This window comes from Mytilus galloprovincialis, chromosome 10 (genome assembly GCF_965363235.1).
Source record: "Mytilus galloprovincialis chromosome 10, xbMytGall1.hap1.1, whole genome shotgun sequence".
NCBI lineage: Eukaryota > Metazoa > Mollusca > Bivalvia > Mytilida > Mytilidae > Mytilus > Mytilus galloprovincialis.
In genome coordinates, this window is record NC_134847.1 from 16,322,005 (window position 1) to 16,347,355 (window position 25,351).

At 31.9% G+C, this 25,351-nt stretch overlaps 1 protein-coding gene across 7 annotated transcripts in view; it reads right to left on the reverse strand.

Annotated features, from left to right (window-relative positions):
* The window catches only part of LOC143049921 (spondin-1-like), an 80,844-nt gene that overhangs the window by 34,307 nt on the left and 21,186 nt on the right, over nucleotides 1-25,351 (reverse strand). For all 7 annotated transcript variants that reach the window (XM_076223692.1, XM_076223696.1, XM_076223698.1 and 4 more), the window contains exons 2-3: nucleotides 9,692-9,795; nucleotides 4,935-5,071 (exon numbers count right to left, since the gene is read on the reverse strand). In XM_076223692.1, the coding sequence (XP_076079807.1) occupies nucleotides 4,935-5,071; nucleotides 9,692-9,795 (241 nt within the window). The remainder of the gene's footprint in view (nucleotides 1-4,934; nucleotides 5,072-9,691; nucleotides 9,796-25,351) is intronic.

Sequence of the window (25,351 nt, forward strand, 5' to 3'; positions counted from 1 at the left end):
TATTTGGCTCCATGTCCTGTCGTTTTTAACACGCTGTACTTAGCGAGTGTTGCTACTTTTAAGTTTTGTCTAAGTATAGTTCATGCCCTAACAATACGTAAACGCATATGTAATCTTTCTCTAGATTTACTGGCGACTAGATTTTAAATGCCAATCTTTGAAACGTTTGATATTTGCGAATTCTACTTTATCAGATTTTTTTTTAAAGTTTGGCGTACCTTAGAACGAATTCTGTCATATTCTTTAAGTTATCAATATTAAAATAAGACTGTTTTAAATCGAAGAAGAGTTCATGAAAATTCCAGCGCTGTCGCAATGTAGACTAATAAATCATATATAGTTTATCAAAATATCACAAGATTGCATGTCTGTATAACAATTATCTTCTCGTTTAATATTTTTCATAAGTTTTGGCACGTTGAATTTAAATAAATGAATTACGAGTTCTTTCGGGTGCAGATCTACTTTTCATGTTATATAAATGATGACATTTTTAACTGGAATCAGATTGATTATTAGTTTCATTTTTTTAAACTTTTTTATATTATTTAGGAATAAAAACATTAAGATGAACATCATTCATTGAATCAGGATATATATTTACATATATCTCTATGGCAACCGTTTTATAAACGTGTCCAAATATTACATCATTCTACGGCCATTACCGGGGCTTATCTGTTTGGTGATGGATCCTTATTATTCTGCAAACTGTCGTCATTCTCGTAACAGATGTTGCTACAGTTATGCTCTCCAAGTAGGAAGTCCCACCCGAATAGCGTATACTAGTAAACTGCTTTAAGATGTCTCGATTTTAACAGTATTTAAAATGTTGAAGCATTTATGGTTTGGTTATAGGAATAACAAAATGTGTCCATAGCACATGGGATGCCCTACTCGCACTATCATTTTCTATGTTCAATTGACCTTGAAATTGGAATAAAATCTCTTATTTGGCATTAAAATTAGAAAGAGCATATCATAGGGAACATGTGTACTAAGTTTCAAGTTGTTCGGACTTCAACTTCATCAAAAATTACCTTGACAAAACCTTTCACCTGAAGCGGGACAGACGGACGGACGGACGAACGGACGGACATACCAGAAAACATAATGCCCCTCTACTATAAAAATTGAAGACAATGAAACAAGCACCGCACAAAGACCAAACGACAATGATAATAGCACTATGACCTATAGGTAGCCTTATGACCTTTAACAATACCAAAACATATAACCTACAGAAAAGGGGAATAGAACACAACAAACTTCTGTCATCAACTGCACCATATTCCTTAATAAGGATAAATACTTAGATATCGACAAAGACAGCCAATGGCATAACGGATAACTGACTTTGCTCAATCATTTGATTTTGTTAAATATTTACAAGAATTTTCCTTTCCATGAGGGATAAGAATAAAATCATTAGAATCATGTTCTGCAAGAAACGTTTACTATTCACCGCATTCTTCTATATTTCAGTTGAGCCGAACTATTTTTCTACTTGTTCTTTATAAATCCGTTATCAAATGGTACTGGGGGACACAGAATTAATATGATTACAAAATTGCAATATCATGCTTACTAAATTAGTATGCTTATTGACTAGGGCGTTTCAATATACATGCAGAGTTGACACTTATTTAAATGCAGATTTTCACAGCAGGAATCAACTCCTCGTCTCTATTTTTGTGTCTAATTACAGAAATCCTAACGGTTTGGTGTTGTGATTCCGTATAACCGTGACGAAAGCATCAAGAGACGTCACTTCCTCCCAAGCAATATTATTGTACGCAATCGTAGCGTTAAATTTGAAATATTCCAGCCTGGTACATATCCTAATCGTAGCAAAAGTAAGTCATGGGTGATAATATAGTTTATGAATCTTTATAAAACAAATCTTAAAAATATTTGGCTTCATTTGCATATTTATTATTCTAATACCACGTGTTTGAGGACTTTCTTTTCATTAGTCTTTTGCCAATAAATGCTGCATTTGAAGCGTTTACTAAAATAAAAATATTGGATATAATAAATATGTTGGTTTCTATTCAAAGCAAATTGAATTCAAAAGAAAAAAATGTTGCGCTTGTAAAATAATGCAAACCTACTGCAATTTCAATTTTACATTTCATTTGAAAGTCATGAAATTTAGAGATTTCAAATATTAATTTAGAATACGATCCTTAAGAAAATAGATATAAGACATGAAAAAGGAGTATCTATAAACATTAGTCAACAGCAACAAAAGACGACATTATCATGGCCAAAAAAGAAAACACGACGAAAGGGCAAACAGCAGTCCACAAAACATTTCATAGAAAGACGACGCAACACGAACAAGAATTCGGCGATCTGGAAGGGTAAGCAGGCCGATAGCCACATGTCAATAGATATCATCTGTCTTGTTTCGTATGGAAAGTACACATTCGGTGAAAAGTGGCATAAGGTGTTGCACAATGAAGAAAAAGGAGACGAGTTTGTTGCGTCAATTAACAGATTGTTAGTGGTTTTTAACAAAAAAAAACGCTCTGAAAGCTTAAAATTTCAAAACAACAAATTAAACCTTTACATTTTAAACTCTATAAACGGTTGATTTTTTGTTTATTCATCTACTTAGTTTAAGATGCACGACAACCTAATTGACAACATCATAGAAAGAAACGTAAAATGTAATATTTGTTTGGCATTGGCATGCAAAGTAAGGAACACGTAAACCAAAATCTCGCTTTCAACAGCTACTATGATGTTTCTTGCTAATTAGCGGAAAAAATAAAGCTTTCTTGGGTTTTTTTTCCTAACTTTTTCAAAACCAACATCAAAGGCAATATCCAACTTGTAGGAAACTCATCTAATTATTCTATCATAATAAACAAACGTTTTTTGTGTACATAATCAAAGACTAAACAGTGTGTGATATGGATCGGTAATAATGAAAAACACGGCTGCAAATGATGCAAAAAACAAAGTGTTGACGGCTTCAGTTGTAAGATCTACTAGACCTACTATAAGATTGAAAATGAAGTTTCTTTTACAAGATATTTTACAACTACCATTCGCTGTGTTTAACAGTTTAACTGAGATTATTTGCCATCGTACCGGCACGTTAAATGGGACCTTGTTTTTTTGATAAAAAAATACATTAAGAATTCCAATTTCAATCGCATGGAAAAAACTGAAAGGAAAACAAATTGGTGACAGTATGCGCTGACAAATGTTACTGAAAAGACTGATGACTAACTGTCATAATAAGGAACATGACAAAAATGTGTTATGCCAAATGTTTCAGCTCAAATCTTTGTTTTGTTGTATTTCAATTTTCTTGAAACTTTAAAAATATTCAAAGAACTTGACAATATCTTTGATAAAAAGAGATAAGAGGTTTCCGTAAATGACACAACGACTCAATGCGGCAAATGGTTGTAAAATACATCTGTATATCTTCTGTACATCTTGTTTATCAACTTCTTAAAGAGTGTCTTATAAGTAACGATTGAATGATTACTCTTCCTGTCATTGTGTGATAAGGCAATAGTTCAATATAGTCCTTGTACTGGATTCATGGGCAACGTGTCGCATTTTAGTGGAACATAACGGGGAAACGTTGAATATGATTGCCATCGAAGTCTTTTTGAGCATGACTAATTTTACAACGAAAGGGTCTAATCAGACATACGGAATATATTAGATTGTTATTAATCATGTTCAAATCGTGTTTCAGTTAAACCGGAAACGAGACATCAATAATAACACAAAACTTTAATGGATTTTGTGAAAACTTTAAATATATTTTTTAAGATTGAAAATGACCTATATCATCTTTGATTAATGTAACGGACTACTTTTAAGTCATGGTTTCCATTGGGAAATTACAAATTACAATGTTGTACTTTTAAAACTGTTTATCATACCGCGCTAATTCTATCGTCTGCTGTATATCGCCATATCGAATACTCGTTAATGTATGGAAATGTATGTTCACAATGCATAATTTTCAAATAAATTTTCAATTCTTTTGTGCTACTGATATAAAAGAAGTCAAAACTTGGGTATAAATTTGACTAATACCAATTTATCAAGTATAAGATGTAATTCCGTACGCGTGTTGAAATGTATTTGTTTTTTTTACCAAAACAGTAAAGAAATAACGAAATATGCAATGACTATACAGTTCTATTTATACTAAATTACTACAAAAAAGCTCAGATTCTATGAAGCTTTTCTTTCTTACTGTATTTATCATTGAAATTCGAAACATTATTTACTTCTGTTACAATACTTGATATTTCCACACACGCCTAGTTATACTATATTTTCTTTTTCGCAATTCGATGTATTTGTCTTTTTTATATAACAAAAACATTTATAAGTGCAATCTAGGTAATCGAACTATATTGCATTGCACTATACATTTCATTAACGTTGGTAACTTACTAGAGATGTTCCGTGTAAAACATATCTAAATATTTACAATAATTGTATAACTGCAGGGGCGGATCCAGTCATTTCAAAAAGGGGGGGTTCCTAACCCAGAACAAAGGGGGGTTCCAGCTATATGTCCCCATCAGTCAAATGCATTGAGCGGCCAAAAAAGGGGGGTTCTAACCCCCGGAACAACCTCACCCCCCCCCCCCTGGATCCGCCAATGAACTTTTTCAAAGCACAAGACAAGTTATCTTGGAAACATTTTATGAGATACGCAGACAATCGAATCGAATGTCATTATGAGTGGATTTGAGCAAGGCATTGTCTATTCAGATATACAATTCCTTAATTTAAGAGACTCAATACCCCCAAAATTAATCAAACGATAACAGAAAAAATAACAAAAAACAAACAAGTAACAAATTTAGACAATAACACATACATTTTCGTACTTATTCGACTTTTCCTTCTTTGATTCATACACTACTATAGAACAACAGACATACCTGAATTCTACACATCCGGAGCCTTTTTCTGGTGCCTGCCATTTGAATTCTAGTCCCTTCTTTCGCATGAGGTAGTGGTGAGTGATAACGGTATGGTCACAATCAGAGTCAGTTTTTACTTGAGATTCCCAAGATATCTGAAATTAAAAAGGACAACGTGGATGTAGAAATTTATACGCACACAAACATTGAGACGTTTGAAATGGTTCTTCTGATGATAGCAAAACTATATGGCAATATATATATATATATATACTGCACGTTTGAAGGTCATTGAGATTATGCAATAGATGTGGTTTATAAATAAATAAATAGTTGTCTCTCCCGCCTAAATTTCAGTCGTCATAAAAAATATATAATATCATAAAAGAAAAAAAACACTTGACAACAAGTATTATGATAAATAATAGAGGGTATATGTTTCAAAAACAGATGCAACTCTTGATAACTGGGCATATCAAAGAATAAAATTTAGAAATTATTTCCAAGTTTATTAGTACTGTCTCATCTGCATTGTTAGAATAAAACTTGTGTAGATGCAATGACTTCCTTCCATATAATATTTCTGGTACGTAATTGACAGGCGTTCTTTTCGTTCTCGATAAACCTGATAAATTAATCAAGTAATATTTTTTTCAAATTAACAATTACAATTTTGAAACAGAAAATCGAAAAAACAAGAATGTGTCCAAAGTACACGGATGCCCCACTCGCACTATCCTTTTCCATGTTCCATGGACCGTGAAATTGGGTAATAATCTAATTTGGCATTAAAATTAGAAAAATTATACTATAGGGAACATATTGTACGGTGTATTTAGGATTTTGCTATATACACGGGTCATAATCACAGGGCTGACACTACTAAATTCAATCATTGTATTTGTTAGCGGGCATGACGTTAAACAGCGAATCACAGAATTCAACTTTATTTATAACTTATATAGGACAATGCTGTTGATTAAATACTCCATTCCAGGACCTTTTGTTTTCCAAATAATTAATATTACCAATAATTGATAAGTTCCAGGTCGACGGGTTCAAACAGAAAGATTTGAAAGCAGAGAAAACTGTGTATCTTATAATCGGCATTACTTTATCAGATGACAATACCAATACCAAAAAAAGGCTTACGCATAGTTATATACTTTAATTCAGTCACGGACCCGCGATATCACGGGTGTGTTCTAGTATAAACTAAGTTTCAAGTTGATTGGACTTCAGCTTCATCAAAAACTACCTTGACCAAAAACTTTAACCTGAAACTCCCACTTTCATTTTCTATGTTCAGTGAACCGTGAAATTGGGGTCAAAAGTCTAATTTGGCTTTGAAATTAGAAAGATCATGTCATAATCAACAAGTGTACTAAGTTTCAAGTTGATTGGACTTCAGCTTCATCAAAAAATCAAAAACTACCTTGACCAAAAACTTTAACCTGAACGGACGCACAGACGAACGGACGGACAAACGAACGAACGAACAGAGCCACAGACCAGAAAACATAATGCCCTCTACTATCGTAGGTGGGGCATAAAAATAGGCGATAAGCCGAATTCGGTAATGTAACAATCAAGAAACGAAGGATGTCAATTGTGACAATAACAAGAAAGATGAATATGCTTAATATGTAAGCGTAGGAATGTTGCTATGCAGAATTGGACAGTTCACAATAGGAAAAATAAAATCATCTATTGTGTCGTTGAATTTAGTTCGAAACCGACCCTCATTGTAAATTTGTAGGTGTGATTCAAGACATGAAGCACACTTAAAGTGTATCAGTTGTATCCTTTATGGAGACTTGTTTAGAGAAAGCAAATAGACTGTTTATAAGATTACACAAGACAAATGACCTATAATTGTAAACATCAGTATTTTTGTTTTTTTGTTTTTTTTTTTGTTTTTTTTTGTTACAACATTTTTGATTTGTAGATATGATTGTGTTTTCTCAGTAACACCATTTAGAACAAGAACTCCAAAATAGTTCGAAGAGATAGATGCATTTTAAAGACTATTCTTTATTGGCCACATTGAATATATTTCAATAATTTTCTTGCTTGGAGATAATGAGTAAAATGATTTATTTACACCAAAATAATATAATAGCTTATCCTGAACTTATCAACCCTCTGTAAGTATTTCAATTCGAATAAAGTGCCTCTTTTATAAGATTATTATATTACAGCATAGCGAGGGCAGTCATTTTCTTGAGTGTCTTACCATTGAACGCTTTGCTTTGGTACAGTAACGAAGAACACATTAATAATAATGTCACCTTGGAAACGCTTATAACATAGACACTTCTCTCAAAGAGAGGTCATAAGAGAGAAATTAGCTTATTAAAGCGACAACCACAATTGTTTAGTCAGCTTGAAATCCTTCAATCTGCTCTTTTAAAAGAGTTCTTATGCTATTATATTCTGATTTCATAACAATTTATGACCTGTTAGTAGAGACTTTGTCTTTATTAAAGGTTTTGTTAATGCACGGGCGGGGACATCCATTTCAAATGTCTTTCATAGTTACATTACGAGTTTACAAAGTAGCACTTACAGGATCTCTTAATGAAGCATATTTCCATATCTTACATTTTAAAAGTTGATAAATCTAGAAATTACAAAGAAAGTAAGGATTCATCTCCCTCAGCCAAAGTGGCTTTAGATGACGTTTGTTATTCTGCTTAGGACCTCTTTTTTTAAACGTTCTTGATATATCCACATTGAAATTCTATTTTTTTAATCAAGTCCTTTATAGTGATCTTTTACATGTGTATATCGAGTAGAATTGTTTATTTTTAATTAGTTGTACTTGTTACAGAACTAACCCTTTTTCTATTGTTCAATTTGTGAAGTATCTTTCATCAATGCGCAGTTATTGTCTAAAAGCTTCCACCACAATTCGCCTTTTCAGAATCTAATGCATTCTGGGTAATATTTTCAAAAGTGTACACCAAAACGTCGTGATTGGTTATAAACGTCCTAAATAATGGAAATTCAACTAATGACATAACGTTATTTTCATTTTGGGGTACGGACAATGAAATTACCCATAGTCCTTTAGATTCTGAAACGGCCAATTTTTTAAGGAAGTTTAAAGTTTATACTCATTCTCAGTATATTGAATCCAGAAACCAACGACAATGCAACAAAAAAGATGAAAAGCGATCATTCCGTAATTGGATGCATTTGGAGTATACATCTTCCAGTTGACACGATGTTCCAAGGTCGTTGTTCTTATATTGCTGAATGCCATTTGCTTTAATTTTGTCGTGCATTTCGTCTTTGTTGGAAATTTGTCTCATTGACAATCAAAACACATCTTCTAATCTTACTAACTATAATAATGATTCAGAGAGACACCGTTATGTCTACAATAGTCTATTACAATTATGTCTCTCTTCTTTATTTTTTAACTTCAAGGTGGTACCCAACACTTTCACTAAAATAAATTTGGCTCGTTTAATTTTCATAAAACTTTGACAAATTATTTACTTTGACCCTTTTACAAAAATATAAAAATTTCAAAAAATTTGAACCAACCGTTTTATCAGACAAATTACACTGGTTATATAGCAGTTTGACAAACACTTATTTTGATCATTGAGAAGCTTAATATTCCCTTAACAACACAACGTAATTAAAACGTTTAGCTGATTTTACAGAGTTATCTCCCTGTAGTGTTAGGTACCACCTTAAGACTGATTATTAGTTTTTATTTGATTTTTATAGTGTAATAATTGTCATATATTAATCATTTTACAGTCGAATTAATCAATTAGATGTTAAGATGTCACAGTGTTACAAGGACTGTCAAAAATTAATAATTGCTCTTACACCACAATTGATTTTCAAGACAAAATAACAGCTTCCGGGCAGCTTGTACCGTACTAGGATTTTGTGAGGTAGTAAATTATGTATGGTACACTAATATTGACAATCATATCTTATAAATAGACATTTATTGTTATAAAATGATACTAATTTGTTTATCAAGACATAACAATGTTGTTAAAAACAACACTCTGGTTGTTTTTATTGAATAATCCTGTTTTTGTAGAAGTTGTCACCAAGGAAAGTGAAATTCCTTTGGTCGCAAAAGCTTGGCTAACACAGCAACTTTGAAATGAAATAACATGGGGATTTAGACTATTAAAAATCATAAAGCACGAAGTTCTTGAAAGAAAGGTTACATTCCTTTGGTCACAAAAATATTCAGTCACTTTATTTTACAAAGAAGCAACAAGGAGATTTATATTTTAAAAATACAAAACGCCTATAAATCTCCGAGTTTACAGTAAATATAAATATGTAAATCAACTTTCACGTCATTAAAGGGATACTTTCTTTTGACATTAGTACGTCATTAAAGGGATACTTTCTTTTGACATTAGTTGAAATAGCTTAAATGGACAAAACTAACAATCTTTGAATTTTTACAGTGCGTTTTAAGATACCATTGCATTTCCATGCAATTATAGAGATGGCATATGGCGTAATTCTGTTGCCCAATCGTACACATTTCATGGTTTCAAATAGAGAAAAGAGAGAAGACATCACTGGTCAATGACAACACAAAATGAGAGAACGGCACTTCACAAAACACTCCAATGAAGGAGTTTCAATATGTTTTGTAATTTGAGAACCCATTTTCAATTAAAGCTCGAATTGGAGCTTTCTTGATAAAAATTTAATCTTGAAATTATTTCAATTTTTAATTGGTACAATAGATGCTATAACCCTTCATAGGAATACAATCTTACCTTGGGCGCGCCTAACGTTAATTTCTCGTCTTTGGCTCCTTTTGGTACTACTACTAACATTAAACCCATTAACATCTGGTCATCGTAACTTCCATTAATCTTGACTAAAAATACAAAAAACATACATTATTTTTCAGCATACTGGCACACTGCATTCACTAGTTTCAAAATTGTTCTTTTTTTATACTTGAGGTGTTTTGGTTTCTTTTCATATAAGAGAAACATATCTTTACTTTTCTGATAGACATGTCCATATATACTTTCTATGAGAAAATCATGTGTTTTTAATACTACAAACATTATATAATTTATGCCTTTTTTAGAACACTGAGATATTTTTTTAAAAAGTATAGCAAATATAACGAACTCCAAGAAAGGAGAAGTCCGTGCAAATAGGTAACATTAAACGTTATCAACCAATGGAGCAATCAAAGATACACAGAACACCTCTTACAAACAGAACACTTTTGATATCGGGGCACCACCGATTTTTTAAGACCTTTCAACAAAGATATTGAGTGCTACCCAGTATAAAAGTTGAATTCCAAGGATCATTGTGGTGTTAAAAATATTAAAAAGTTGTCGCAAATTGAAATACAAACTCATTTCACATGCATATCTTATTTACATACAAAAATTGTTTCACATGCATATCTTATTCACAGACGATATCAAGACTTGTTGTTGTGGATCCATTCCTAAATCAAAAATTATTACGGAAATAAGAGTAGCCCACACACACATGCATTTTACATTTTTCAGTTTCGTGTAGACAATTTGCAAACAAAGCGGACGTTTACGGGTGATACTTGTTACAAAACATTAAACCGAATTCATGTAACTACAAGGAAATGATATAGGCGTCTTTATTCATCATATTTTATGAATGAAGTGATATTCTAAACGATTAAAACTTTAAAATGAAAGTGATTTTTAATGAAACTCGTGTTGTCACATTAATAAATGTATGAAGTTACGTGTAAACATACTACACATTACATCGTTTTATTCGGTCACCGTACTGTAGGTCTTATGCCTAAAACGAGCGGAGTTAGTATATATACGAAGACACTATATAAGAAAAGCATACTTTCAAGTTTTTTTCAACACACTATTATTTACATTAATAGCATGTTTGAACGCAAACATTGCGTAATCCGATATTTCGTTTTAATGCTTGAATTGCATATTAAGAAAATAGTTTATATATTTGAGAGTTTTATTTTTGTAAGTAATCTTGAAAATATAAAACGGATCTTTTAATATAGGTCTTCGATGTCAAAGTATCTATTCGGGCCAAAATTAATGAATTGCGCATGCAACGACGTTAAGGGGACCAACTGAATAGAACTGATACAGCTATATTATAATCACCAACTACAGACAACAGGAAGAAAATACCGAATGCAAAGATTTGAAATGGAAATTATAAAATAAAATGAAAAGGACAATAGCAAATCGAGGCAAAACAAGTGAAAATAAACAAATCAAAAGAAAAGACAAACCGCATGAAAAATAAAATCCTTGAAAGTGTATAATGTGATTGCGGATTGCGATGACTTTAGGTTGTTGTTATCAAAGTAAAATTAAACTAGCTTTCTGCGTTAAATCAGTCTCCGTAAATTATTTGCGAAACTATTAGACACTAAAAACTTTATAAAACGTACTTTTGGAAAAAAATAACGAGAACAAAATAAAACATTTGCCAAGATGTAATCTGTTAACATAGTTTCAATTGTATTTTTAAACGCATTGAATATACTAACAAAAAATTACATTCTTGATTGGCAATTGTCAATTCACATAAGAAAATTAAATCATTCTGCAAACTCCGTTCCGTTTCATTAATAAAATTTCTGTTGTTGTCATTCATCATCAAATATATTAGAAAAGAATTTGTGTATTGCATATCTGAAACTGAATGTTCTCCTCAATAACACGCTCTTCACTTTCTGATGGTACATGTCATTAAGCGTCAAGAGCCTGTTACTGAAACTTCTTCAGCAAATATTTCATAGAAAACAGAAGTTTATCTAGTGTGTTACATGAAAGAAACTACCGAACAGGTCAAAGGTTATATCACTCGAAAGTTTTATTTGTTAACAGTAGGAAATAAATCCGGCCGAATGATGTATATTCCTACTGTCAGATGTTTTAATGACCTGGACAATCCGTCAAGAACCCTACTCATAAGGTATACTCATTACGTTGGTGTTTGTTATTTGTTACTGTATGAAATTCACAGTTCTTGGATGTCAATTCGTCAAGAACTTAAACTGCCATTAAAACACCAATAAAGCATTTTCCTTTTTTGTAAACCCGACATTATTATATAATGTAAATTGATTCCATTTTACTGTGGTAGAACATAGATGTAATACCCATCTATGTATTACATCTATGGGTAGAATCACTAGAAGTAAACAATATTTAGAATTTCCGACTTAATTTGAAGTCAACTCGACTCTTAGTCTTATGTATGCGACGTTCTTTGACCTTCACTTACAGGAAGTGTTGTCGTTACGTACAAACAACTTACGCGCCATTTAATAATTTTGATAAAAGAAGTATATCTTACCTATTAATCTGTGCTTATGTCTTATTCAAAGCCAAAGTTTTGATGAAATGTAAACTATTCATTACGCTGTCTGGGTGCACTTAATTTCTTAAATTTAATTGCTTCTATATTTTGACGAACGCATTTTACGTAACATATATCTGAACTCAATAGCGCATCATTTGATATTTATTATTTATAAACTCTAAGTGAATAATTTGCAATGAAATTTAAAAAGTCTTTGAAGAATGAGAAATGTGTTGTATTTCGATTAAATCATTTAAAAATACATTAAAATAACTAATAATATGTATATGCTCAGGGTTAAATATTTATTATATTCAAGACTGACGTTTTTGAGAATATAAATCAAACGAAACTATATCAATATATTATAGTTATATGAACTTTTGCATGAAAACATTTTAAACTAATATAATTCATGCGAATGTCTTACTCTAATAAATGTACTTATGATATATTAATTGATTGAGATTTAAAAGAGGTATCAAAGTACACTTCTTTTTTGTGTATTTTCCCAAAGAAATATAACATTGACAGCATTATTTGTAAACTTATCCCGTTTGAATGGTTTTACACTAGTAATTATTGAGGCACTTTATAAGTTGCAGTCTTGTAATTAACTGCTCCATATGCTTACATGCAAAACAGCTGATCTTTGAAAATAAAAAAATAAAAAATGCTACATAGAAAAAAATTTCATGATCATATCATGTATGTACTTTTGTGAAATTGTGATTTAATTGAAAAAAAGTGGGTCAAGCCACGAAGAATAAAAAGTTACGTAACCCTGAAGTCAAAACATTTTTATTTCTACTTTCTGTTTGCTGTTTTTACTATGCCGCACCACTGCCAAAACACATGATATCCTTCCACTTTCCTTGATTGATATCCCCAAAAACATACAAGATTTTTTTTTTTACTCTATACATATGCTTCAATTCAGCATAAACCTATAATCAAACAGAAAAAAATGAGTCCATAAAAAAAAATCAGAAAAAATAGACTATTTTGTTTTCCTCCCTGTTTTGACATGCGCGGAAACTGGAGTTGTAATTCAAGACTGGTACCTGCTTGCTATTTTGTGATACCCTAGGCTCCGTGTAGAAGACCGTACCATGACTCATAATGGTTTACTTTTATAAATTGAGACTTGGATGGAGAGTTGTCTCATTGGCACTCATACTACATCTTCCTTTTTCTATTATCAAATGAACTATACGGAACTGTTGTATTTATTGAATTATTGTCACAACGCGTTTAAAAATGTGTGTACCAAGTCCGGGGAATATGACAGTTGTTCGTTGGATGTGTTTGAGCAGTTCATTTTCCCGTTTTTATTTTTCCTCGGAGTTCGGTATTTTTGTGATTTTACTGTTTGATACGTTAAATGTCGCGCGCATATTGGAAGTAACTTAAATATCTTAATATTGAGTTTATTAAAGTTATTTACGAAATAACAGAAATGAATGGTTAATGGTGAAAATCATATATCATACCGTACAACAAATTAAAGACCATAGGAAAGAACGGTATTGCTTGCTTTCTCAATCGAAAACTGCTATATACACAGAAGTTGATTCAGTTGGAACGTATAAGGTTAAAAAAGATTAAAAAAAATCATTAGTTCAAAAAAATCACAGGTTGAATTGTTTTCAACACTATTTTTTTAATGTGCGCTTTATTTATGGAAATATATTGTAACGGGACCGATATTCGTACATTTATTGGCACTATTAAATTTATATTTACAATACTGTCATTATAAAATATGTATGTAACTAAATATAGTCAGCTATACTAAAACAAATCAACAAAGATATGTCTCAAGTTTCTATGTTCAAAACAAGTGTTATCAAAACATATCGTTCTATAAAAATAATTTACGAACGCGTGTCAATACAATAAAATAAATAGGGTTCTTTGTAGTCGTCTGTATGGGTGAAAACCTGATTGTGGTCTTCAGACAACACTTCACAATCAACATATTATGTCTTCGTGGTCTGAGTGACCTGTTATAAATCTTACAGCGTAAATACGGTATATAGTTATATACTGTCTATAATACATTGAATTTAGAATGTCATTTCGTAATCTGATTTAGTTCTTCAGTTTTAAATAAACTGCTACACTTAAAAAAAATGTAAAAATTAGTGTTCTGATCTTCACTAAGATGTGGTGTAATTGCTAATGAGACAACTCCCTACCAGAGACCAGATAGTATAGAAGTTAACAACTATAGGTTACTGTACAGCATTCTATAATGTTCAAAACTCGTACCGCATAGTCAGTTAACTTATGCAAGGCCCCAAAAATTACTAATAGAAAACAATTCAGACGAGAAAACTAACGATTAATGTACAAAATAATAAATGAAAAACAAACATTATACAAGCCAACAATAAAAACCACTGTATTACAGGCTTCTGGCCTGGGACACCCAAATAGAAAATGTGACGGGCTAAACATGTTTGCTGGCGCCCAACCCGCCTCGTCTTAACATGGGACAGTGGTGTAACAGCACAACATATGCACAAAAGATAAAAAAAAAACACAAACACACACACACAAACGGGACGTGGCAACATAGTCTCATTCCCACAATAATTCAAAACCAATTAAGCTAATTGGTAAAACAGTCAGTTTTATTTTCGTTGTACATATCAATCTTCATACACTAGTACATATATACTAAAGAGAATCACCAAAAACACAAGATCGAATCGATTATGAGTTTTTTTTTTAACATTAACAGCTACGCCCTATAATAAAACAAGAGTACTTTTAAAATTCGATATTTTTTTCTTATTTGTTGAAAGACATGAATAGAATTTAGTACGAAGTATTCAGAAATTATAGATCTAATTGATTTAATTGCTCAAATTAAGGAAGTAGACCTAGGTTAAGGGAGATAACTCTTTAAATCAGTCAAGCGTTTGTGAAAGTCAAGTTCATCAATGTATTTTAAGCATTTACTTGAAACAGATTGAAAATAGTCTATGTAACCTAGAAGCTTAGAATATGTTTTTGAAAATGGTTGACACAAACGTACTGATGATTTTAAGAGTTATTTCCCTTAACCTAGGTCTACCTCCTTAAACTGCAAAACCGCTATGTTAACATATTTGAACATCTATCTTTACATCATTTTGTTAAGATATGCGTACGTATATATATATTCTCATCATTAAGCGGGATTTTTAAACAAATAAGTAGGACAAAGTTTAGTATTAATTGAGTCATTAAAATTTTTCGTTCGATCGCCGTAGCATTTCACAAGTAGTCTACAAGTGCAACGTGCCGATCTCAAAGAAATTCCTTCACCTTACCGTGAAAATCAAATGATAAACGTTGAAAATAAATTGTACTAGATGTATGTTTACTTTCCGGTTTAAAATGTGCATTGTTGAAATGACTCGGAGAAAATAAAAGAATGAATTCGAATCAAACAGAAGTATTATGTCTCGCAAATATCTGCTAATCCCTCTAAATATAGGACGAAGAAGTGAAAGATATCGTTTCCCCGCAGAATATTTCAGTTCTAATCTGGTCCAGTTTTTTTGTGACACTTCTATGAGGGTGGGAACGGGGTAACCTAATCTGAAAATCATCGGTAAACAGTTTATTTTTTAAATAGGCCTAGTCATATTTTTTTTGTACGTTTGACGCGTACGGTACAAAAATACGATGTGATACATTTCTATAAAATCAGAAGGCGCGCAACGGCAGCGAAATGGGGAGCTTGACGCGTCACGGAAAAGGCCTTTTCCACCCTCTGCTCTACCTGCATATCAGTTATAAATTGAATGTATGACTAAATGATAAAAGGTTTCCTCTTGAAAGATTTACAACTGATGACATCAAAACTTATTTGAATCCGTGGACTCTTATTATTTACATAGGTTGTATGTTTCTTGTTGATTATAGATCACCTATATTTTTGTTTATTATATCTAGTGGTGTATTTTTATAGAAATTATATAATTTCTTAACGTTATGATTAACTCATCTTTTCAGAAAAACGATGATATGTTCTGAGTATTTTGTAAACGTGAAAGGTATAATTATCAAATACTTTCAAAGAACTAGGTTGCAAAGTACATATTAAATTGACGTAAGTTTGACATAAGTCAGCTAAGTACGACTCTCAAATTAGAAGGTATGATGAGTCCATTGAATTCGAAAATCACTTAGTGTTATGCATCTATTAAATAGCATTTATGAAAATATGTAGCTGTAGTAAGATTGACAATGAGACAACTACCCATCATAGCAAAAATGACGAAGGTGCAAGCATCTATAGGTCATTGACAATGAGACAACTACCCATCATAGCAAAAATGACGAAGGTGCAAGCATCCATAGGTCATTGACAATGAGACAACTACCCATCATAGCAAAAATGACGAAGGTGCAAGCATCTATAGGTCATTGACAATGAGACAACTACCCATCATAGCAAAAATGACGAAGGTGCAAGCATCTATAGGTCATTGACAATGAGACAACTACCCATCATAGCAAAAATGACGAAGGTGCAAGCATCTATAGGTCATTGACAATGAGACAACTACCCATCATAGCAAAAATGACGAAGGTGCAAGCATCTATAGGTCATTGACAATGAGACAACTACCCATCATAGCAAAAATGACGAAGGTGCAAGCATCTATAGGTCATTGACAATGAGACAACTACCCATCATAGCAAAAATGACGAAGGTGCAAGCATCTATAGGTCATTGACAATGAGACAACTACCCATCATAGCAAAAATGACGAAGGTGCAAGCATCTATAGGTCATTGACAATGAGACAACTACCCATCATAGCAAAAATGACGAAGGTGCAAGCATCTATAGGTCACCACGCGGATTTAAACAATAAGTAAATAAAACACAATGTATAGTCGGCTATATATAAAAGGCCTCGACATGAATAAAAACCTAATACGACAGATATCAACAAAAGACAACCATGCACTTGAGTTATATATAATACTAAAAAATACAAAAATAAATGTTTTCTTTAAGTGGTGCTAGTTTCAACTTTTCTCCATAAGTATGCCCTAGACAGAACAAACAAATTGCGATATGCAATGTAAATTTATGAGATAATATATAAATATTTCTCAATCTATTTTCATTTAATTAATTTTTAAGTGTCAGTCTCGAATCATGACAATTATCGAAAATTATAAAAATAAAATTGAAGCATGTTTGTATTATTCAACATATAAATATATATCTGCAGAAAATGACATTTTCTCAAAAACGATAACAACTAAGATAAGTAAATATAATTATGTTCCATATTTGGATCCGACACCGCTATTCTTTGTATTTCAAAACTCAATTTCATTTTCGAGAGGTCACACCCAATATATATTTAATTAAATAATTATGAGTTATGTTTTGTATAATTCAGTGCAACTACGTACAAAATACAATCTATTGTGGTTATATCTGATAATTATAGGTACACAGTCGGTTAGATATGAATACTTTTTCGTGAGTTATTGAGCGTTCTTGACTCGTTTTCGGGATATTACCAGTTTTAAAAATATAACATAGACAACTGAGCAACACAAAACCCAATAAAATAATCAATTCCTGTTCAGTCAGAAAACAAATCTTATGGTTTTTTATGCAAAACTGTCCAATTTGCAAAAAACATTCGAGGAAGAAATGGTTCGTTTAGGTCGAAAGCAGTGGACATGTTATCTGGTAATCAGACGTATCAAACAAGTGATTGTCCTTGACGCATACTATAACAATCGACGACGCAGAATCATGTGACCGGATATGGTACATGTCTTGATGATTTCGCTTTTTTATTTTGTGACCGGGTATATTTTGACATGTCTTATTGCGTCCTATTACTTTGTGAACAAGCAAATTTAGATTAAGGCGTGTCGACCTAATACAAAATAAAGTTCACATTCAAAGTATGTGATATTTATCACTGGACGTAAAGCAGGGTATATTGACAAAGACAATTTCAACACTATTACATTTTATGGGAAAATGAAAAACACAATGTTAGAAGTATGGAGACAGCTGGTCATTCTTACTCTATGATCATTGATTCTAAAAGTAGCACAAATCCCTCTTGACATTCCTTTTACTATAGTATATAATAGACTGGTTTTCATTTCTTATGTCATAAGATTAGTATTTTAAATGAAGGTTTTTACAAAGGAATGCCGTGATATCGGATTAGACTGTCCTGGTTTTCTACCCATACGGTTAATTAATCTCGCGTGATCAGCGTCAAGCGTTAAGAACAATCAAACACCTGAATAACAGTTCATTAAATCTGAAGTAATTTGGATTTAATCTGTTTTTAATCTGTCTTAATACCAGTCGAATACCAAATATTACACCTGGCGACGGACGTTATTATCGATAGTAATATAATCCAAAGGAACGGGCAGTGAAAATTCCCAAAATAAAAAAGAATAATTATAATAACGTTTAATTCGATATAATTCTTTAATACTGATTCAGTGCATGCATGTCATTGGTTAATATGGACAACATACTATTAGTATACTTTAAAGTAATTTTGATATACGTCTGCTGGTATTTTTTCTTGAAGTCGCGGTTAAATTATTCAAAATGAATCTGCACTCCGAGCGATTTAAGGTTGGCAGATGTGACTTCCTGAAGAAAATATGTTGCCCTTTAGATGTTTTTAGTTGGTTTCGTTTGATTATTTAGGTTGTTGTCTTACGCAATTCGTGTGATCAGTTTCAAGTGTTCTTTACAAACAATAGAACAGTCAATGCCAAATGGTCTTAAACAGTGGTGAAAAAAATCAAAGATGCCATGCATATTGTTTTGTACAACAGAAGCGCGTTTCGTGTACATAAGACTCGTTAATGGCACTCGAATCGCATCAAAGATACCCGGTTTACATATATGCACAGTAATCAATAGTTGTAAAAATGGGCTCTTTGAAGTAATGCAATCATCTGAACATGTGAAAAGTAAAACAATCAGATAAAAATTCATTGCATACATCAAAACAGAAAAAAGATGCACGAATGTGATATAAAATATTGCTGTAGTTTTATCAATAAACTCGTCCTAGCTACCAGGCATAAAATTGTGAACGCCAAACACACGTCACGTCTAATGCTCGAATAAAAAAAACTTAAATGAGCAAATAAAGAACCAGGTTAAAGAGCACTGAAGACCCAAAATTGCATATTTTGCCAAACACAGCTAACATATTTGTCAATTCATTTATTTCTTCTAATCATGTTTGCCTTCAACGCAAAACAAAGGTTCCAATATCCGAGAAATGGAGAGGTGGGATAAGAAGATGATTTTATTCATGTGTAAACATTTTTGCTAGTATGCAAGAATATCATCGCAAACAAAGACTTACTAACAAGAATAACGTCGCTAACAAAGGCTTACTTGGAAGAACAACTTCTTTTAATAACAGAAAAAAGATCAAAAAGAATCTTAGAATAACTCTACTATTCATATCATTCTTGAAATGATCATAAAGCATGTTTTGTGCATATCTTGTAACTTCGCTGGTCGTTTTGTATAACGACTATTTTAGACGCAGCAAAGTCATAAGTATTGTGTCACGAACTAATAACATAGTGTACTCTTTGAGAAGTGTTTTGGAATGCTAATAACAGAATAACTTTGTTTGAAGTGTAAATGTTAAATTTTTCTTTTCAGCTGTTAATAATAAAGGGTGTGGTGGAAAAATTGTGGCAAACCTTATAATTATGAATATATTTATCTAGATGATATGTAATGTTTACACAAGGAACAAGGCCAAATAAAAGTCAATACAAAAATTCTATATTTTCAAATGCAATTATTTATTTTGAAAATCCACATTATGTAATAATGGACCGCTTGCTGGTAGTAGTTTTGTAATTTATTATGCACTACATAAACTTTACATTGCAATTGCTACATACTTTATACATATTAAAGTATTAATTCATATGCTAACAGGGAGTTGTATTATACTTATTATTTATCTTTCCTAGTTTTTGTTTATCCCAAACGGTTGTACCTCCTTTTGTTTACCAAGTTCGCTAAATTTTCATTTAAAGCTTTTGTTATGTGTACTATTACATTGACACCATGTTGACCCTCTTGTATTAATATTGTTTATTCATATAAACATATACATAGACTTCTGAATGTATACTTATAAATGCTGATATACCATTTCCATAAATAAACAATGCATAAGATCTTTGATGGAATGTATGCCGTATTTTGTATACGTTCTTTCGACACGGTCTAAATGTACGCCGGTTTTATTTAAGTGCAAAACAATTTCCTAAAACAGACCTGAAAAGATTCGTCGTTCTATTGTCATGAACGCTTAAATAGCAAATAACATAAAAAAATTGAAAATTATAAGATGTGACATATATGCATATACTTATTTTCGAGCAATTTGTTAGTTCTACTTAGAAATATGTTTGGCAGTTTTATCAAGTGTAGGTTGTAAATAATGTTCAGTGCTAGATATTCATGCAATACTAGCATGCTCTACGGAAATTATATTATAGATAGTTTTTTAAAAACAAAATTCTGATAAAAATAAAGATCTTATTACTTTGAAAATTGCTCGAGATAAAATAGGTGCAAAGACATTTATTCCTTAATGCATGCAAATATACGGTAGCTATGCGCAAACTCCTATGGTTTTATCATTTTCAGATTGAAGAGCAGATAATATCGTGCCCTACGACAAATGATCGATTCGTTCTCCAATTATAAACTTTTTTGTTGATAAAAGATTAGTGTCATATAACTTAAGTTTGTAAATATAATTTAATATTAACTCTTGTGTATTTATAATTCGTTTACATGAGAAGGATTGGACGGGTCGTCTTGACTTGTGTCTTTGACAATAGGAAAACATTATAGCGAACAACTTCTGAATAAAGGAACGATTGCATTGTGAATATTAAATATTACATCACACAGTTGGTCTTAACGTCGGTATTTTTGCATACTGCGCAAGTGACAAACAGTGATCGGTATAACTTCATTAAAATCTACCATTTATCTAAATCGCCCTAGGATGTAAACATTTCAACTGTTTAATTTTTGCATCTCCATGTCGTGAAGGCTTATAATACATTCTTATGTAAACGTTCTATCGTTTTTATGTTAAAATAGCGTTTATGCTGTCAAATCATGGTGTAGATTTCAAACCGAATAAGTAAATAGTCGGATGTTTTTACCCAATCACGAAAACAAAATTATAGATTTCGGGTATCTCTAGTTTTTAAAGTGTTAAGATGACTTTGTATGATAGCCGTGTCTTTTTGTTATTTGAGTGTTTGTGAAAATGATATAAACTAAGTACTTATAGAAAATTTAATAATCTAAATGATATCTTGATAAGAGATTGAGATAGACGATTATTTATTTTTAAACAAGCCTTTTATATTCAAAATGGAATCGGGAAAATATAATACAAGTAAATACGATGAGGTAATTGAAAAATCGCAAGTCGTAAAACCGACAACACGAGAAAACTTTAGATTCCGGCCAAAACAAACTGTGACTTGGATGGAGAGTTGTCTCATTGGCACTCATACAACATCTTCTCATATCGATAATATGAACTCAGCTACCTCAAAGGGTAAATTATGTACATACACCCGCCATGTCAGTAATTTTTTTTTATTTATTTATCATATTCATCTTACAATATAATTGTCTCTATGTACTTGATTTTAATATAAAAATAATAATATTAGAATGATATTATATTATGCTCCTTGTGAGCCCATTTTATGGAAATAAAGCAAATTCTTCTTCTTCTATACAGTAACAGATCGAGTGACTCTGATTTGGAAATAGCGAGTCTCCGATTTTTGTTTAATTCTTGTAACATTTTCGAATTGTATTAAAATCATGTAAAAGGTAAAATTACCCTGTTGATCATCTCTTTAAAGTAAAACACCGATGGATTTGTCCCCGTTCAATAAACATATGTTCAATTTTTTTTATATTTTATCTTCAGACTATAATCTCTCATCAAGATCTATAAATATTATGGGTCAGCGGTCTATAAAAAGTTTTTTTGAGAATGAAGCTTGGGAAAACAGTTTGAACACGACATTTGTACCTCTGTTTTTTTTTTTTTTTTTCTTAGTTGCGTGACCTCTTAAACGTGTCAGTGATAATGTTACTGGAAATGTTAAGGTGTCATGGATTATTTATACGCGAGTTCAGTTACCGAAAAACCAGCAGACTTGTTAACCATACGGCGTATCATTTATAGAATTTATTGCTTGAGAAAAACTGGAAATCAATTTCACGAATTTTAGCAGAAAAACAATTTCGCGATTTCTTAATTTGCCGGTGTATTCGCGTAAAAAGAACGTTCAAGTTTGACATATTCCCGATGATTATATTCACGTTATTTCATGTATATTTCAACTAACAGAGAGCGTATTACTATCCGTAAATAAGCGATCGATTCATTGTTTTCATTTAGGAAGTAGATGCGTTATCATATATCTTGTACTGTTGAACAGACGCTCTTCTTTAGTTTTGGTTGCATTGCCGATAGAAAACAATCAGAGCTCTCAGTCATTAAACTTTGCCCATTACTCGGAGAACAAAATTAGTGCTGAAAACACTAACTCCAGAATTTTGATTGGTTGATTTCTGAGTTTTACGTAAAAATTTCGAGATTTGAAATGTCAAATTTTTGACTTTGAAAAAAAAGTTCACTGCCAATTTCATTTTTTATATGTCCCTAATACGCTTCCGTAGAGTTTGATTACAGCAATCGCGCTTGAATTTTTTGTGAACGCAAGGCCTGGTGATCTTTACTCTAGTCTATCTTTTGGACTGTTTATGTTTGCAAGAAACTAATAATATCGACGCTGATTTTCCAGATTATCATTTTCGTCTAAACCATGGTATTATAAAACTTCTCTGTGATCGCCAAAATCTCAAAATCCCAACATGCTTACTCGCATAATACACAAGTCGTACTTGCTTGAATAAAGCCTCTATTTCAGTTCTACATCGGTAAAAATGAAATAGTACTGTATGCTAGGTAAAATTAAGAAACAGTTGAAGACCTACGTATCATATTACAATGTATAGGGTCATAAGTTTGACATGTGGTGTATATAGGTATATAACCAAATAGAGTATATGTAGTAACACAAACCTGACCAAACAAAACTGACACGAGATAAATATTTAATTTAGCATGTCCCTGCAACAAAAACCTCTTATGACGGGATCGAGAGAATGTCAAATTCTTATCAAAAAGCTTTCAATGGCCTTCACTTTAAATCAAGGATGGGTAAAAAGTGAATCTTTATTTACAAGGTTTTACACAAAACGGGTAAAGTGCCAATCAAATTTAAGAGTATGGGATTTTAGGGATTAAATGCTGAATAATAGGTCTTTATCAAATACAAATACATGTAAATGGAATGAAAGGGGATTCTTAAATGCATTTGGAAATGACAGATGATTCCTTGCTTTACTTAAAGTGAAACATTTGTTAAAGATCAAACGAAATATAATTCTAAACAGATATTAGATAGGTAGAATGATTATGGACTAAAGAAACCAAATGCACTGAATTTTAAGGTCCACTTTGACGTCTATGTCCATTGATAAAAATTAAATTTTACGTGCATTTTTAAATTCAAAGATGGTTGATTACTGAAATACCAGGGATTTAAGGGAGGGTCTATACAGATATGGGAAAATACGGGGGGGGGGGGGGGGCATCACTTAACAAAACCTCCAAATAAATTCACCACGATACGAATAAAATACTGGAATTGATTGGTCAGGAAAAGAAATGAAAACTTAGGCAACCTTTCTCTGCATAAATACACTGATATGAATCTGAAAAGTCGAATATTTGCACTTTACGTGGAATTTGGACAAATATTTAAGAATTCAAGTTATGAGATATGAAATACATTATCCCTTATTATTTTGTTTACATTAAGCATTCAAAACGATAATAAAAACATAATAAAACAAAATATTCAGCAAGTCTTGCATGAAAAACAACTACAGCAGTCCCCAAGGTATAAACGAATAAAAGTTAGATGGTGTCGGAATGGAAATAGTTTAATCTCCGGAAACGCTAGATTGCAAATTATTCTGATTTGTTACTTTACATTTTATTAATTTTGTTTCACATTTAACACTAAGCACCTATGCCTATGTCTCGGTATTTTAAATCACCCAAGTAGAAATAAAGTTTTAGTTACCACCCCTTTGTGGTTTGTTTACATCAACATTAATATGTATTCCTCTTTATTCCTTTGAAGGTTTACAATTTGCACTTTTAAACATTTATCATGTATAAATCAGTGTATGAAAATATAATCCTGATCATATCTCTTAGTAATACGATCAAAGATAAAATATTTTTTCTTACATATCCCGAAGAAATCGTCATTAGTTTTTTCAACCCTTGTATACCGATATATGAGAGTATCGTTCATTCGCAAGATATGACCTTGTCGTAAAGTAAACCAAGCTTGAAATGACTAATGCTATTGATAAAAACACAAATTACAAACTTTACCACAAATGATAAAGTAGAGTTATCAAATTCAGAAATACAGATCATTACAAAAGCATACAGTCCGCAATTTCTGAAATGCAGTTTTCGGCTGTTGTCTGCTCTATGGTCGGGTTGTTGTCGCTTTGACACATTCCCCATTTCCTTTCTCAATTTTATTGATTAAAGCAGGATTTTTCGGTGACTGAGTCACAAGTGTGGTCAACATCATATTGCGGTGCAAACTTTGCTCGGGTGTCTAATCGGACATGCAGTATAGGTGGGTAATCGAATCTATAGGAGTATCATTTTGAAAATGCCTGTAAATTCATTATTGTATGCCAGTTAATTTTCTCCTAGCAATAATATTTCCACAGAACATGGTCTAAGTGAGTACTGACAAAAAAATCTAAATCTCGATCTTCCCTTTTTCCCCAACCCTTGATTCGGGCCATGTAAATTGCTACCCATGGTATCAAAGCCGAACCGTATAAAGGACACATTTTAAATGACAACTTTTATGTTTTT